This window comes from Enoplosus armatus, chromosome 17 (genome assembly GCF_043641665.1).
Source record: "Enoplosus armatus isolate fEnoArm2 chromosome 17, fEnoArm2.hap1, whole genome shotgun sequence".
Classification (NCBI taxonomy): Eukaryota; Metazoa; Chordata; class Actinopteri; order Centrarchiformes; family Enoplosidae; genus Enoplosus; species Enoplosus armatus.
Window position 1 is genome coordinate 13002675 of NC_092196.1, and position 14907 is coordinate 13017581.

Consider the following 14907-nt stretch of genomic DNA (forward strand, 5'->3'; position numbering starts at 1 on the left):
CATTACTAAATACAAAAAATATATCATTGAAAAAAAAATAAACCACATCTTCAAAATGCTTTTATTTCTGACACACCAGTCTGAAAAAAAATTAAATAAACAGCTGAGCTTACTCCTGGGATGAGGTTCAGCAATGAAACCAATCCCGCTTCAAGAAAAGGAGAGAGGCACAGCCTTATGGTCAGTGTACCTGGATGTTCAGTGCACGGGGACACACACACATAGCAACCATCGGATGGTAGTGCACAGGCAGAGAGGCTCGTCTGCAATTAAAAACAGCATTTCAGTGGCTCCAGTAATGTCGCAAACAAAGCCTGGGGAATGTCTTTTTGTTCCTAAAGGCTGTCCTGTAACCCCCCCTAGACAGAAAGAACTACTTTTTCCTACAAGCTCAAATGCCACATCAAACCGCCGTCCATACAACAAAATAAAAGAAAAAAGATTGAGAAAGTTGAGGAGTATGGAAGGTTGTAGAGTTCATGGGCGTTTTGTTTTCTCATGTTGTGATCACCACATTTTTCCATTATCACAAGAAAACAAACAAAAATAACCTTAACTGCTCAACTCATCTGACCTACTCTCATAATAATCAAAATCTGAATGATCTCGACATAGTAAGCTTTGTTATCTCATGATTGACTTTGACAATTTGTATTCTCACAACTGTTAGAAAAGTCACGCTCGTGTTTTAATTATCTATAATCTATACACATAAGGCAACTTCTACCTGTTATTGCTTTGTGTCCAAGGTCATTATATTGTTAAATAACTGCTGACAACCACAGGTGCACCATCACTCCCTGTAGGGGAACGTCATAGTGATATTACATGGAATCTTCCTTTGGTTGTAGTTGCATCAGTTTGTTACAATAATGGTGTCAAATATGAGCAGTGACACTTGCCAATACTGCAGATTATAGATGATTATTCTCATGTCATAATTTACAGCGTTATTATTTTTATCGATCATGAGAAGACACATGTTGTGTCGAGATCACAAAATGTTGTGATGTGATGAAATACGAGAAAACAAGGGATTCTTATGTCATGAAATAATGAGTATATTCCACGATCAGGAGAAAATAAAACTGATAGCTAAAAAGCCGCACCTATGCATACTGCCAAGCTTGCACAATATTTCAATAATCAACTATGTTTCTTCCGCAACAGGATCAATAAACACACTGTACTAATAATTGAATGTGGGATAAATGTGTCACTTTTTAAAACCCAAGTAAGTGCCCAAGGAGTTGATGGAAAATTTGCGAAACTATTCAAAATTCTTGAGGTGTTATGAAATCCAAAAACAAATGGTCAGACCCTCCACTACATTTAACTGAAATCTATTGAAAAGATTTTTTAAATACTCTATTAACTAATAAAATAAGGACAGAAGACATAACCTCCCTGGCCAAGTTAACTCCCATGGCTTCTACAGGTCCCCGTCTGAATATGACAGTCCAAGACAAGTGCAAATCCTCCCTGAGACTGGTCCATGTAGTACACAGACATCAGATTCAGCATTATACAACCCAAGTATCCAACTAGGGGACTAAACGAGTCATACTGACCGGCCTAATATTGTGTTTGGTGCCATTTCTGCAGCTACAGTAGCACTGTTTCCATACAACATTTAAGACAAAACACAGGGATTCATCATCATCATCGTCATCATCATCATCATCATCATCATCATCATCATCAATCAGTCACAATAAGGCTCTGAGAGCAGCATGTAAACCAGACTGGTCAGAAATCAAGTGGATCACAAAAAATGTTTAAGTTGATCACACAGTTATTATTGCTAAAATGATTATCATTTTGATTTATTTGAATGATGAACCCCCTCCAGATACCTGACCAGGAGCTGGTCTCCATCCACAGATATGTAGAGCTGTGAGATATCACAGTAACTGGAGATGGGTGGGAAGAGCTGAGTGAAGTGAATCAGCATGTGATGCCCCGACATGCCTCGGGGACTCAGCCCTCTGGTGGCTGACAGAGAGACATTAGGTGGTCATGTGTCTCTGAGGTGACCTCGGCACTGCAGGCTCTGGAAGTGGGCCTGCCTCAGGATGCGGTTGATCTGCAGGTAGGACACCAGGTTTGTAGGGCCGGCCAGTTCTGAGGCGTCACCGGAGCTGAGTGGACTGCAGGGGCCCACAACACACCGACTGCTGCAGCTCCCAGCCGCATGTTCTGGACTGCTGATGCTGCTGCTGCTGCTGCTCTCACCATTGGATGACTGAAAAGCAGAAGTCAACATTAGCACTGTGCTAGCTAGATATAAAACATGCATAACATTTGCCAAAACTAGACATCACATAGGCCTCACTAGCCATGTCACTTCTAAACAGACAACTATGGGTACTTTCACGCAGTTCAAATGAACTCTGGCGCATTTGCCCATCTTCTTCAGATTGTTCATGCTGGTGTGAAAGCTGTCGAACTATACCAAGACAGTTTGGAAATGGGGGACTCAGTCTGCTTCAAATCAAACTCTAGTGCAGTTTGTTTGTGCTGTGACAGCAAAGCAGACCAAAAGCAGGATTTTGCAAGAGCAGATAGTAATTTGGGCATCAATTCAAAATCAAATCTACTATTGAGTCCATTTGTTGATAGTGGGACCTGGTATGAAAGTGATCTCCTAAGCGATCTACATATTTAGGTAAGATTGTTTGGTAACCATGGTAACGAATTCACGTCAGCACGTGAGTGAGGGGATTTTACCTGATACATTTAGTAGATCACACAGTGAAAAGTAGTTAAAACAGACGAGGTAACATTAAGGTACAAGATGCCATCTTTAATCCTGTTTGTTACTATGATATCTGAGATCCAGTTGCAGTCTTGACTAATAATGCTCATAAATACATATTTCTTTGTGAGATCGTTGTGACCACAGGAAACTACAACTAATAAGGAAACAATTTTTCATTTTTTTTGGTTTGAAGAAAGTGAACCCAATAACAGGTGTCCACCTATCCTCTAAAATGGTTGCTACTGAAAACTAAGTGCAGCACAACTGTTTGCCTAGCTACAGCTTCCTCAGTATTAAGATTTTATTTCCCTTGACAGCTGTTTGTACCTCAGAGTCCCAGGCATCCCGGCCTGGCTCTGGGGAGAGAGGATGAGCTCTGCTCTGCCGTTTGGCTTGGGGCACCAGGTGGCCACTCTCCTCATCACCACCACTGCGCAGCCGTTTCCTGTTTGGGTGCAAGCACATACATTAGACAGAGATACTTAAAAACACACATATATCGTAGCTCTAACCCATGCACGACCAACTGCTGCTCGCATGTGTGAACCCAGATCATTTGTTCGCATACCACGTAACCAACTTTTGTTCAATGGCTGCTGCAAGTGGTTAATAAAGGCCACACTAACGTTACTCCACCATTTGTTTCAGGCAATATTATATATCAGTTAGCGTTACACAAAGTATTGTAGACCTCGCTCACCTGTTTTCAGTCAACATAAGATGACACTAAATCAATCTCGACGAGTTTCCTTTGTATTTGTTCGGACCAGACTGGAGGACCCGGCTGGTTGACGTTTTCGACTTGTTAACGTATGTTAGCTTGTTTCCTGTCAGTCGATGGCCTTTCACCTGAGTTAGCCAACTTACCCTTGCCTGGCTAGCTAATTATGTTGAATATCGATGTGGTGCTCTTAGCCATTTTGGCAACACTAAAAGAGTAATCTGATATAATAAACTGCACAGACACTGGGTAATTTGTTATTAAATTGCATAAAGAGCAGGCGTTAACGACCTAGCGTTAAGCTAGCTAGCGTTAGGTTAGTTAACAAGCTAGCTAGTCTAATGTCACCGCTAACTTAGCAAACCTTCTTAGCTGATGTTGTTAAATAGCGGACCACATCACATATCGTACAAAAATTACTTAGTTTCTCTGATATCAATCGAACACTCTCAGTGCCAGAGCCGGGCTAAATTTACACCTTGTTTAGTTCAACCTAGCTAGCTATAACAGCCCCATCTATGACCACAGCCAACCGCGGCAGTTGTGTTTACATGGCTCTGCGGCTGCGCGAAGATCAGCAATGGTGCTTTTATGGGCTGTCGGACAAAATCCATATACGATCTGCCAGTTTGGAGAATCAGAGCAGAGTTTTCCGTGGCATCAGAGATGTAAAAGTGTAGTGAGCGCGATAGTCAAGATGACAATGGAGGTAAGTAAAGTGATTAACTCTATTACGTTTTTGTAGGTTAGACGTATGTTACAATACAATGCGGTGGGAATTTAGGAGCAGCCCTAAAGGCAACATAAAATAACATATTCTGGCGCATATTCTACAGTGCAGTACAAGGAAGCAGACGTCAAGCTTAATGATTTATTTAAGTTAGTTAAAATAGAAGAAGATGGGCTGCAGCCAACACCATGCGTTTATTCATTTGTTTCTGCAATAAAAATGTAATTGGTCTCTAATCGACAAATATTGGCCTATGTCCGGGCACAATGTTAATTTCCCCAAAAGATGTCGCTGTTTACAATAGAACGGTTTTATTTGGCACATTGTAGCTGAATGTAATTATTGCTTTATGGGTTGAAAATACTGAACTATGTCTTCAATAAAAACAGATCTACAACGTAACAGTTAGTGAGCTGCAGCCCATCTCCCCATAACACCATTTTGGCTATTTTATACAGTAGCATGGAGCAATTTCCAGGGATTTTAGAAAAAAAATATTGTTTTGCATATAGCAGTTAAAATGCTGGAAACAAAACAGCCAATCTGACTGAAGGTTTGACATCTTCACAACCCGGAAGTTACACCCTGTAGTGCAGTATTTCCAGCCAGCCAATGGTGTAAAAAAAAAAAAACGCCTCCGCCAATGACTCCAGCGAAGGACGGAGGTGAGATTAACAGGGATTCTCAGCAGCAGCAGCGGTCCTGTTATTGTAAAGGGAAATAATCGCAATGGGCAGCACCGACTCAAAACTGAACTTCAGGAAAGCAGTGATTCAGCTGACAACCAAAACACAGGTATGCGCGCCTCCTTACAGCTCAATAAAGGATTAAATAAAGAGATAGGGAGAGCATCACCGAGGAGATGAGATAACGCTTGTGATGTGGACGCAAAAAGGTTTCATCAACAGTTTCGTGGTGCATGCGTTGTCATTTCACATTAATTTATTTTGCATAATCGCAATGTTTATACGGTCGGTGCAGAAAGACTGCATGCAGCACCGCACTCCAAATATGTCGTCTGTGTCAGAAACTGTTGGATTACATGATGGTCGTTTCTGCGACGCAGTTTACCATGAACCTTAATTCGGGCTGTACATGTTTAGTTTTGACGACAAGAGAAACGATGGCGTAGTTAAATCAAAGCTGGTGACGTAGGTCTGGAAATGACCACGTTTGCAGACGCGGCAGGTGGACTGTGCTGAGATCAGTGTGCCAGATAATGCCTCCTCACTGTTGCTAGAATAGAGGTTGTGTTTACATTGCCAGTAGACTGTAGGCCTTGGATGAGCTATGTAATGTAAGACTATACAGCCATACATGTATTATGATGAAAATGGGCAACATGATATTTTAATGCACTGCAAGATCAATCCGGCTATTGTATTTCAACTGTCACTGACATGAAATGCTCCATTTGGCTCAGATATATGGGGACTAAAATGTAAACATATTTTCTACAGCCAGTGGAAGCCACAGAGGATGCCTTCTGGGACCAGTTCTGGGCAGACACCACCACCACAGTCCAGGATGTTTTTGCACTGGTGCCAGCTGCCGAGATAAGAGCTGTTCGAGAGGAGTCCCCCTCAAATTTAGCAACCCTCTGCTATAAGGTACATGGCTGTATGAACTGTTAATGCATTGGTGCAACACTTTTGTTTATGAGATGCGACTGCATGGGGACATTCCTCGCTTTGAGAACACATCATGGAATAATGTTGTTTGTTAGAGCTCAACTCAGTCTGTCAGCGAGGCACTGCCTCATGCTCTCAGATGTGGGAATAAATGAGTCAACTCCCCTTCCTTTCCCTTCGCTTCCTGTCTCTCGGTCCCAGCTTCCTCTTGAAGCTGCCTATCAGAAAGAAAACAGACATACTGGGTACTTACAGCCTAATTAAATAAAGAGGAGGAGACGAGAGCCCTTGAAGCTTTGAATCAGTCAAAGGGGTTTGTTACCTATTTTAGACACAGGCTGCAACATGCTGCTGATTAAATGTAGATAATGACTCATTTTGTTGTTAAAGGCCCAAAACAGCAACATATGTCCCATCTCGTAGACAAAATATTTTAATTGTCAAATGAAACAAACTGTGTATGTATGTATATATACACTATATTGCCAAAAGTATTCACTCACCCATCCAAATAATTGAAATCAGGTGTTCCAATCACTTCCATGGCCACAGGTGTATAAAATCATGCACCAAGGCATGCAGACTGTTTCTACAAACATTTGTGAAAGAATGGGTCGCTCTCAGGAGCTCAGTGAATTCCAGCATGGTACTGTGATAGGATGCCACCTGATGCCAGTCGTGAAATTTCCTCGCTCCTAAATATTCCACAGTCAACTGTCAGTGGTATTATAACAAAGTGGAAGCCATTGGGAACGACAGCAACTCAGCCGCGAAGTGGTAGGCCACGTAAAATGACGGAGCGGGGTCAGCGGATGCTGAGGCGCATAGTGCGCAGAGGTCGCCAACTTTCTGCAGAGTCAATCGCGTGGCCTTCAGATTAGCTCAAGAACAGTGCGTAGAGCTTCATGGAATGGGTTTCCCTGGCCGAGCAGCTGCATCCAAGCCATACATCACCAAGTGCAATGCAAAGCGTCGGATGCAGTGATGTAAAGCACGCCGCCACTGGACTCTAGAACAGTGGAGACGCGTTCTCTGGAGTGACGAATCGCGCTTCACCATCTGGCAATCTGATGGACGAGTCTGGGTTTGGCGGTTGCCAGGAGAACGGTACTTGTCTGACCGCATTGTGCCAAGTGTAAAGTTTGGTGGAGGGGGGATTATGGTGTGGGGTTGTTTTTCAGGAGCTGGGCTTGGCCCCTTAGTTCCAGTGAAAGGAACTCTGAATGCTTCAGCATACCAAGAGATTTTGGACACTTCCATGCTCCCAACTTTGTGGGAACAGTTTGGGGATGGCCCCTTCCTGTTCCAACATGACTGTGCACCAGTGCATAAAGCAAGGTCCATAAAGACATGGATGAGAGAGTTTGGTGTGGATGAACTTGACTGGCCTGCACAGAGTCCTGACCTCAACCCGATAGAACACCTTTGGGATGAATTAGAGCGGAGACTGAGAGCCAGGCCTTCTCGTCCAACATCAGTGTGTGACCTCACAAATGCGCTTCTGGAAGAATGGTCAAAAATTCCCATAAACACACTCCTAAACCTTGTGGAAAGCCTTCCCAGAAGAGTTGAAGCTGTTATAGCTGCAAAGGGTGGACCGACGTCATATTAAACCCTATGGATTAAGAATGGGATGTCACTTAAATTCATATGCGAGTCAAGGCAGGTGAGCCAATACTTTTGGCAATATAGTGTATATCTAGTCTACTTCCCATTGTAAATCATATCAAGTATACACAATTTATGAGATGTTGCAGTTTGTTAAACTGTTATCTTTGTTCTCATGACATGGTGAAAGAGAAATATTAAGTAAGTATATACTCAAAGGTTTTTCCTCGCTGCCCAAATGAGCAGAAACATCAAATAATTTGTATTTACAAAGAATTTGATATAAAAAAAAACAACAGTTTTTTTTAATGGAACAAGAAACTAAGATGTTTGTTATGGTACTGTGCAGGCTGACGTGCCTCGTTAACTAACACTAAGAAAATAGGCACTAATGTTGTTGTAGCAAATTGGATTATTAAAATTGAATAAAAAAAACGATATCAAGCTTTTTGTGTGAAGTAAAATGATCAAACAGTGAGCCTGACTCACTAGAGCTTTTTATCCCACACACACTCACTCTCATGCACCTCCTGATCATGTTTCTCATCTCTTCAGGCCGTGGAGAAGCTGGTGCAGGGTGCAGAGTCTGGTTGCCCCACAGAGAGGGAGAAGCAGGTGATCCTGAACTGCACTCGCATCCTGACCCGCATCCTCCCCTACATCTTTGAGGACCAGGACTGGAGAGGATTCTTCTGGTCCACTGTGCCTGGTGCTGGGCGGGCTGGGGTGAGTGGGCACAAAAGCATTGAGACAGATCTTTTAACCATTCGTGACCCTTTTTATCAGACGGTGTCGCTGTCATTTGCACAATCTTACTTTGATGTTGGTTAACGTACAATATGATCAATCAGTTACAAAAATACAATGTTCTCATCAGGCTTCTCACTCCAGTGATGCAACACAATATGATGAAAGCATTGAGGTTATAAGCCTGTTTTTATTATGAGTACATATCCTTCACTCAGTTCATCAAGTTAAATTTCCTCATTCCAGGTATAAGGAGGTGCATTTTACTTTTCCCCCGTAGAGCAGGAAATATAATGCTGCGAGATCATTTCAGCTGCACTGAGTCATTTCTTCCAAGCCATTTCACCATTTCTCTCAATGAATGATAGAGAATAATGTTCATCCTCTGGGTGTAGTCTCATACATATGTCCATCTTTTCCAGACAGATGAGCTGGATGATGATGACGGAGCTCGACCACTGGCCGAGTCTCTGCTCCTGGCCATCGCTGACCTGCTCTTCTGCCCTGACTTCACTGTGCACAGCCATAAGAGAGGCCCTGTGAGTACCCGCTGTGCAAGTTTGTCATCTCATCACCATCCAGCAAAATGAATTATTGCTAACACATTAAGACAATAGCTGGAAAATGGTTGACATGATCTGTTTTGAAGGTTAAAGATGTTTTTTTCCACACTATTTCCTTCTTCCTGGTCTAAAGTTGCCCAACTAACCTGTCACACAAGTTTCTCTGTAGAGAGGACATACAAAGAGATCATGACTGATGAAACAGTCAGTCTGACCAGGAAGAATTCCTCGTCCCTCTTGAGATAGAAAAGAATGTAGTTTAGGGGTTTTACCTACCTTGTATGCTGTGCTCATTATTTCACCATCATTACTACATTTCCTCCATAAACTGCATCGTGGAAAAATGACCGCATCATGCAAAATTTGCTCGAGATACAGCTCCTAAGGGAAGTTCAGGAAAAGTGAGACTCCTCTTAAGAAAAATGACAGCACTGGTTGTTCGTTTCTTAAAATAAACTATGTTTACTGATAGTGCCAAAAGGAGAAATGGTGGTGGACAAAGCCTTTAACTTTGACAGAGGTGCACATCCCTTTTCTTATCAACAGTTTCCATTTAACCATGACCATTTAGCCATCTTTCCATAACCTTTACGCATGTTTTATTAGCTCAACCGTCACCATACATTAACAATAGTTTCTGTGCTATGAACATGATGTTTTCCTATTCTTAACCAAGAAGTTTTAGTTGCAAAAACATAACTATATTTTAACTAAATAGATCAGAAAACACTCATGTAGAGAACTATTTGGAATGTCAACAAATATTCTGAGAAATGTTAATCATGCACTGTGAATTAAATTATTTGATTCATGAATGTTTTTTGCGACCACATCCAGGACTCGGTAGAGAGCATGCAGTCTATAGACAGCTGTGAATACATCTGGGAGTCAGGGGTGGGCTTTGCACAGTCCCCTCCTCTCAACTACATCCATGACCTGAATAGGTGAGTCAGCCGGCCGTGTGCTCGGCAACATCTGTATCACAAACAGGCTTTAATCTCTCATTTTTTACGTGGGACTGATTTCTTTTTCTGTCCGCCTCTGTGCTTTTTTCAGGACAGAGTTGCTGAGATTGTTACTAACCTGCTTCTCTGAGGCCATGTACTTGCCTCCTTCATCAGACAACAACGTCCTCAACCCTTGGGTGACATTCTTCTGCTCCACGGAAAATAGGTAATAGGCAAATATATGGACAAACATATGTGAGCTCAGTTATCATGGAGATGGCTCATGGCTCAGTTATCAGAGATGTGGATGAAAATTCCAAAATAAAAGCTTAATAAATAAATAAATAAATAAATAAAAGTGGCCTTTGAGTTAAGATTGTTTCCAAAGTTGAGAAGTCTTTGCGCTTCCACATTATACAGTATATTTATGTAGATATTATGCACAAATGCATTTTCGTTTCTCTTCACTAGATTATTTCTGCTTTGACTAAAACAGGACAGTTCATTACAAAATTACAGTATATTATAATTTTCGTAAAAACAACATTTTGCATGTAATGACAGTCAGAGACTCAGAGGGTAAATTCTACACACAGATGCACCTGCTTGGCAAACATGGTCTTCATGTGTTTGTACCTAGACATGCTCTGCCTCTGTTCACCTCTCTGCTGAATGTGGTGAGTGCCTATGATCCAGTGGGCTACGGCATCCCATACAACCACCTGCTCTTCTCCGACTACCGGGAGCAGCTGGTGGAGCAGGCTGTACAGATCCTCATTGTGACACTGGAGCATGACGGAGGGGTTCCCCACCGCCCTGCCTCCCCGTCCAGCATGGAGGAGCAAGAGGTAGGACACACACAAGACCACCACAAAGAAATCAATCCGAGGACTATGTGTTTAACGTCATTCAAATAAACCTCTTCATCTTTGTGCAGTCTACAGGCCCCGAAAACCTGTTTGTGAATTATTTGTCAAGGATTCACAGAGAGGAGGTATGCTGATTATTATTTCTATATAATACACAAAGCTCTTCCCTGTAAAGCTGTCCAAAGCACAACCTCCTGTCTCTCCATTGGCAGGACTTTGACTTTGTATTGAAGGGCCTAGCTCGTCTGCTGACCAACCCTTTGACTCAGACTTACCTGCCTAACTCTACCAAGAAGATCCAGTTCCACCAAGAGCTGCTGGTGCTTTTCTGGAAGCTTTGTGACTTCAATAAGGTTGGAATAAAGAACTAAAAATGGAGCGTTTCTTTGAGAAGATGTAGCATTGAGAGTCTGTGCTTTTATTCAACAAAATCCATTTGTGTTCCCTTGACAGAAGTTCCTGTTTTTTGTGCTGAAGAGTAGTGACGTGCTGGATATTCTGGTTCCTATACTCTACTACCTGAATGATGCCAGGGCTGACCAGTGTGAGTCTCATCCCAGTGTCACCAGTTTCCTTGCACCCAACAAGCCTCTACTAGGCATATTTATTAACTTCTGGTGTATTTTATCCTTGGCTGCAGCCCGTGTTGGACTCATGCACATTGGTGTGTTCATTTTGCTGCTGCTGAGCGGGGAGAGAAACTTTGGCGTGCGCTTGAATAAGCCCTACTCCGTCCATGTGCCTATGGACATCCCAGTCTTCACAGGGACTCATGCTGACCTGCTTATAGTGGTGAGATGTCTACTACATTACATCATCTGAAATGGGAATGTTCTTTATTGCTGCCTAATTAAAATACAGTTAATATTCACAGCTGTCACTGTTTGTTTTGTAGGTGTTTCACAAGATTATCACCACAGGCCACCAGCGTCTCCAGCCTCTGTTTGACTGCCTGCTCACTATTGTCGTAAATGGTGAGTTGCTTTGGCGCCATCTGTCTGGCAATGCACAGATTTTCTCATCTCTCATCTTATCATTTATTCTTTTTCTGCAGTGTCTCCCTATTTGAAGAGCCTGTCCATGGTGGCAGCCAATAAACTGCTCCACCTGCTAGAGGCCTTCTCCACCAGCTGGTTCCTGTTCTCTGCAGCCCAGAACCATCACCTTGTCTTCTTCCTTCTCGAGGCTTTCAACAATATTATCCAGTACCAGTTTGATGGTAAGAGAAAGCTGACACGTAACAAAATTCTGGTGTGGATTTGAAAAACTTCATCTATTTTTGGTGTTGTTGTTGTGAAGATCAGGGTATTTTCCATCCGCTCATATAGTAAATCTGTCCTCCAGGAAACTGCAACCTGGTGTACGCCATCATCCGCAAACGTAACGTGTTCCACCAGTTGGCCAACATGCCCTCTGATCCTGCTTCCATCCAGAAGGCTTTGCAGAGGAAGAGGAAGTCTCCAGATGTCATTTCTCGCACCAGCTCCCAGGAGACTGTATCTATGGAGGGCTCTCACCCTGCTGTGCCAGCAGAGCCCGGTACACTAAAGACCAGTCTGGTGGCTATTCCAGGTACCGACTCTGTTATCTGCTGTGTGGATGTTACTGATCGAATGTTAAATTGGCTCAGCGGTCAACTTACTGTACTTTTCCCTTTTACTATGTCTTCACTGTGGGGTAGATGTCTGTCCGGTACACAAGGTTACATGTTAGCATTAAGCACCTGAAGAGAACTGCGATTGTCTGAGAGGACGGACTCTAATAATTCAGAATTTGTTTCAGTAATTTTGGAATATGTTGACAAAGGTAAAGTGCAAGCGTTGCTCAAACTAAAGAGTATTTGTTTGGGACTATTTTCAGTTGCAGATTTGCTGCGCTAGTGCCTATTTACAGCAGCAAGGAAGTGTATGTAGAATTGACTCTAAATAAACTACGGAGCCCACGTTCATGGTTAAGAGTTTTTGGACAAAAATGGAGCTCTATGGCAGAGAGGAATCGGCTATATCACAGACAATACTCAGGATCGATTCATCCTTGGTTTTTGTCTTTTCGTGGTATTTGTTGAAAATAAGAAAAATACGGAATATCACCAGACTTATTCTTAAAGTAGTGATTGGTTTCCTGTGATTCATGGTTTCCCACAGGCATTGATAAACTGACTGAGAAGTCCCAAGTATCAGAGGATGGCACCATGGTGTCACTTCCAAAGACAAACTCCCCACAAACTGTCCACTCAGACCAAAGTGCAGTCGCCGGGACCAGTGACACAGAGTCGAACTCGGGCCGAGACAATGAAGTAAGTGTGTGCGTTTGTGTGCACGTGTTTGTTTAAAAGCATATGCATGTTCGGAAATCTATTTCTACACATTATCAGGATGTTTTCTACACTGAAGCTGAAATGGAGAGAAGACGTTTGTCAAGTGCGTCTTCAACATCGTTTTGGGCTCCCACACCAGAATGGGTCAGAGACTTCTTTTGCTCACAGCTTCAGTTTTTGATGCATGTTGGATATTTGGCAGAATGTGTAACTGATCTGGATTTACCTTTTTTTTTGTACCAGGTCCTCTCCTGGAAGTGTAAACTACCCCTGCAGACTATCATGCGACTCCTACAAGTGCTAGTTCCCCAGGTGGAGAAGATCTGCATCGACAAGTACGCAAACGTTCCTTCTTCAGTTGGCATGTAGAAGTCATTCATGGACTGAGATTCTTTTTGAACCTTTTAAAGTGTGCTCACGTATTTCACTGCAGGGGTCTGACAGATGAATCAGAGATCCTGAAGTTTCTCCAGCATGGCACGTTAGTGGGCCTGCTGCCAGTCCCTCACCCCATCCTCATCAGAAAGTATCAGGCTAACGCAGGCACTGCCATGTGGTTTCGCACCTACATGTGGGGGGTCGTCTATTTGCGGTGAGTCAACCATAAGAACTGAGAATAATGCAAACACTCGCCTTTCCGCACCGACTAAACGCTAACAGCCTTATTCTGTTTTTCTAGCAATGTGGACCCTCCTATCTGGTATGACACTGATGTCCGCCTTTTTGAGATTCAGAGGATGTAGATGGAAGACTGAAAATGGGACTGTTCAACTCCTGGGTTCCTCTCCCCCCTCAGTATCTGCTGGTTTCCCAGTAAACCTCACTGTGTTTAACTTGCCTCCGTAATCATCATCAAAACGCTTACGCCACCGACTTGGATAGGAGTCATTCAGACGAGTGAGGTGGACATACCTCTCAGATTAAGACGGGAGATGACTGAATTATCAATATTGTCCATAAACAACTGTGTACATTTCTTTAGACCTCAAGACCATAGAATGTCTGTCCAAGCACTGAGATGACTGGAGCGTCTCCTGAAGGCACTTTTGACAGTGTAGAAGTGAAAGTCAGACTTGTTGTAGAAGATATGGTGCTTTCCAAAAGCGGCTTGTAACAAATCAAGGACGGCACAATATTGGTGTTTCACGTTATTTGTCGTACTTGCCATGCTTTGAAGTGAACTTGCACTCTTAAATGAGTTGTCTGTTATTATGGTTATAGTTTGTGACGATGTAACTCTACAGAATTTGAGACAATAATACAGATTGTATGTTTTTATGTGTATGACCAGGTTTATGTTTTAATCTGGCTGGCTATGCTTACAATGCTTGATGTTGAAAATTGTATTTTCCTTAAATTATCCTAAAAATATATATTGATATGCATCTGTGAATTCTGTTTCAGTCACATTACTGAACACTGAGCTCACTGTTCAGAGTCAGTCATCACTCTCTGAACCACGTAGATCATCACCAAAACTGAAAGTCAAGTTAAATCAACACTAATCATCCATATTAACTGAACAGCGATTGTCTTTGTCCACCATCTGTGTGAAGTGAAAGCTGCCCCTTTACATCGTGATCACTAGATGGCACTAAGTCCACTAAGCCCCGTCCAGCAGTCAATCAGCTAAAGGTTTGACTTCTAACAGAGCACAGTATGCGGCCTCAATTAGAAACCAGCCGACATTTACTACTTTACCCCAGAAATCTCTATATACCAGTATATAGCATATTTGCAAACTCTGCTATGAAATGTTTTGAGCATCCAATTGCAGCTTTGCTTAAGTCCATTTTTTAAAATTGGTTTAAGACAACCAATGTGGGACCCCCAAAAGAGGTCACAGGACAAATCTTCAGGCCCCTAAAAACTATTCCATTTAACATTCATACATATCCTAATTAAGCCTGTGACAAGGGGTTGTAAGCAGATATTTTGTTTAAAAAAAAAAAATAGGGAACCACTGCTCTAAAGGGCAGAATTAGCACTGTTTGTGATGTTCAAACAGCAGCC

At 42.5% G+C, this 14907-nt stretch overlaps 2 protein-coding genes across 4 annotated transcripts; one reads left to right on the plus strand and one right to left on the minus strand.

Annotated features, from left to right (window-relative positions):
* Positions 1-1806: 1806 nt before the first annotated feature.
* On the minus strand, positions 1807-3788 carry LOC139300568 (protein VCF1). The gene is made up of 3 exons (XM_070923714.1): positions 3462-3788; positions 3089-3206; positions 1807-2245 (listed from the first exon to the last, which is right to left on the minus strand). Exons 1-3 carry the CDS (start codon positions 3476-3478, stop codon positions 2018-2020), a joined length of 363 nt encoding a protein of 120 aa, XP_070779815.1. The 5' UTR covers positions 3479-3788; the 3' UTR covers positions 1807-2017.
* Positions 3789-4941: 1153 nt separating this feature from the next.
* Positions 4942-14250, plus strand: hid1a (HID1 domain containing a). 3 transcript variants are annotated; one of them, XM_070922597.1, is made up of 19 exons: positions 4942-5007; positions 5673-5822; positions 8007-8177; positions 8621-8737; positions 9599-9705; positions 9818-9934; positions 10349-10556; positions 10646-10702; positions 10790-10930; positions 11031-11121; positions 11218-11369; positions 11473-11551; positions 11632-11796; positions 11922-12149; positions 12722-12873; positions 12952-13038; positions 13138-13229; positions 13328-13486; positions 13574-14250. In XM_070922597.1, exons 1-19 carry the CDS (start codon positions 4942-4944, stop codon positions 13635-13637), a joined length of 2403 nt encoding a protein of 800 aa, XP_070778698.1. In that variant the 3' UTR covers positions 13638-14250. The 3 variants fall into 3 exon arrangements, with proteins under 3 accessions (XP_070778698.1, XP_070778699.1, XP_070778700.1); XM_070922598.1 differs by having other exon boundaries at positions 12722-12859; positions 12971-13038; XM_070922599.1 differs by lacking the exon at positions 12952-13038.
* The last annotated feature ends 657 nt before the right edge of the window (positions 14251-14907 follow it).

Excerpts from the sequence above, each read along its gene's own strand:
- hid1a (XM_070922597.1), top strand. The coding sequence starts at position 4,942 with ATGGGCAGCACCGACTCAAAACTGAACTTCAGGAAAGCAGTGATTCAG. Across the intron at positions 11,122-11,217 it reads TGATGCCAGGGCTGACCAGT|CCCGTGTTGGACTCATGCAC; the intron begins GTGAGTCTCATC and ends CCTTGGCTGCAG. Across the intron at positions 12,150-12,721 it reads CAGTCTGGTGGCTATTCCAG|GCATTGATAAACTGACTGAG; the intron begins GTACCGACTCTG and ends GGTTTCCCACAG.
- LOC139300568 (XM_070923714.1), bottom strand. Across the intron at positions 2,246-3,088 it reads GGGATGCCTGGGACTCTGAG|TCATCCAATGGTGAGAGCAG; the intron begins GTACAAACAGCT and ends TCTGCTTTTCAG.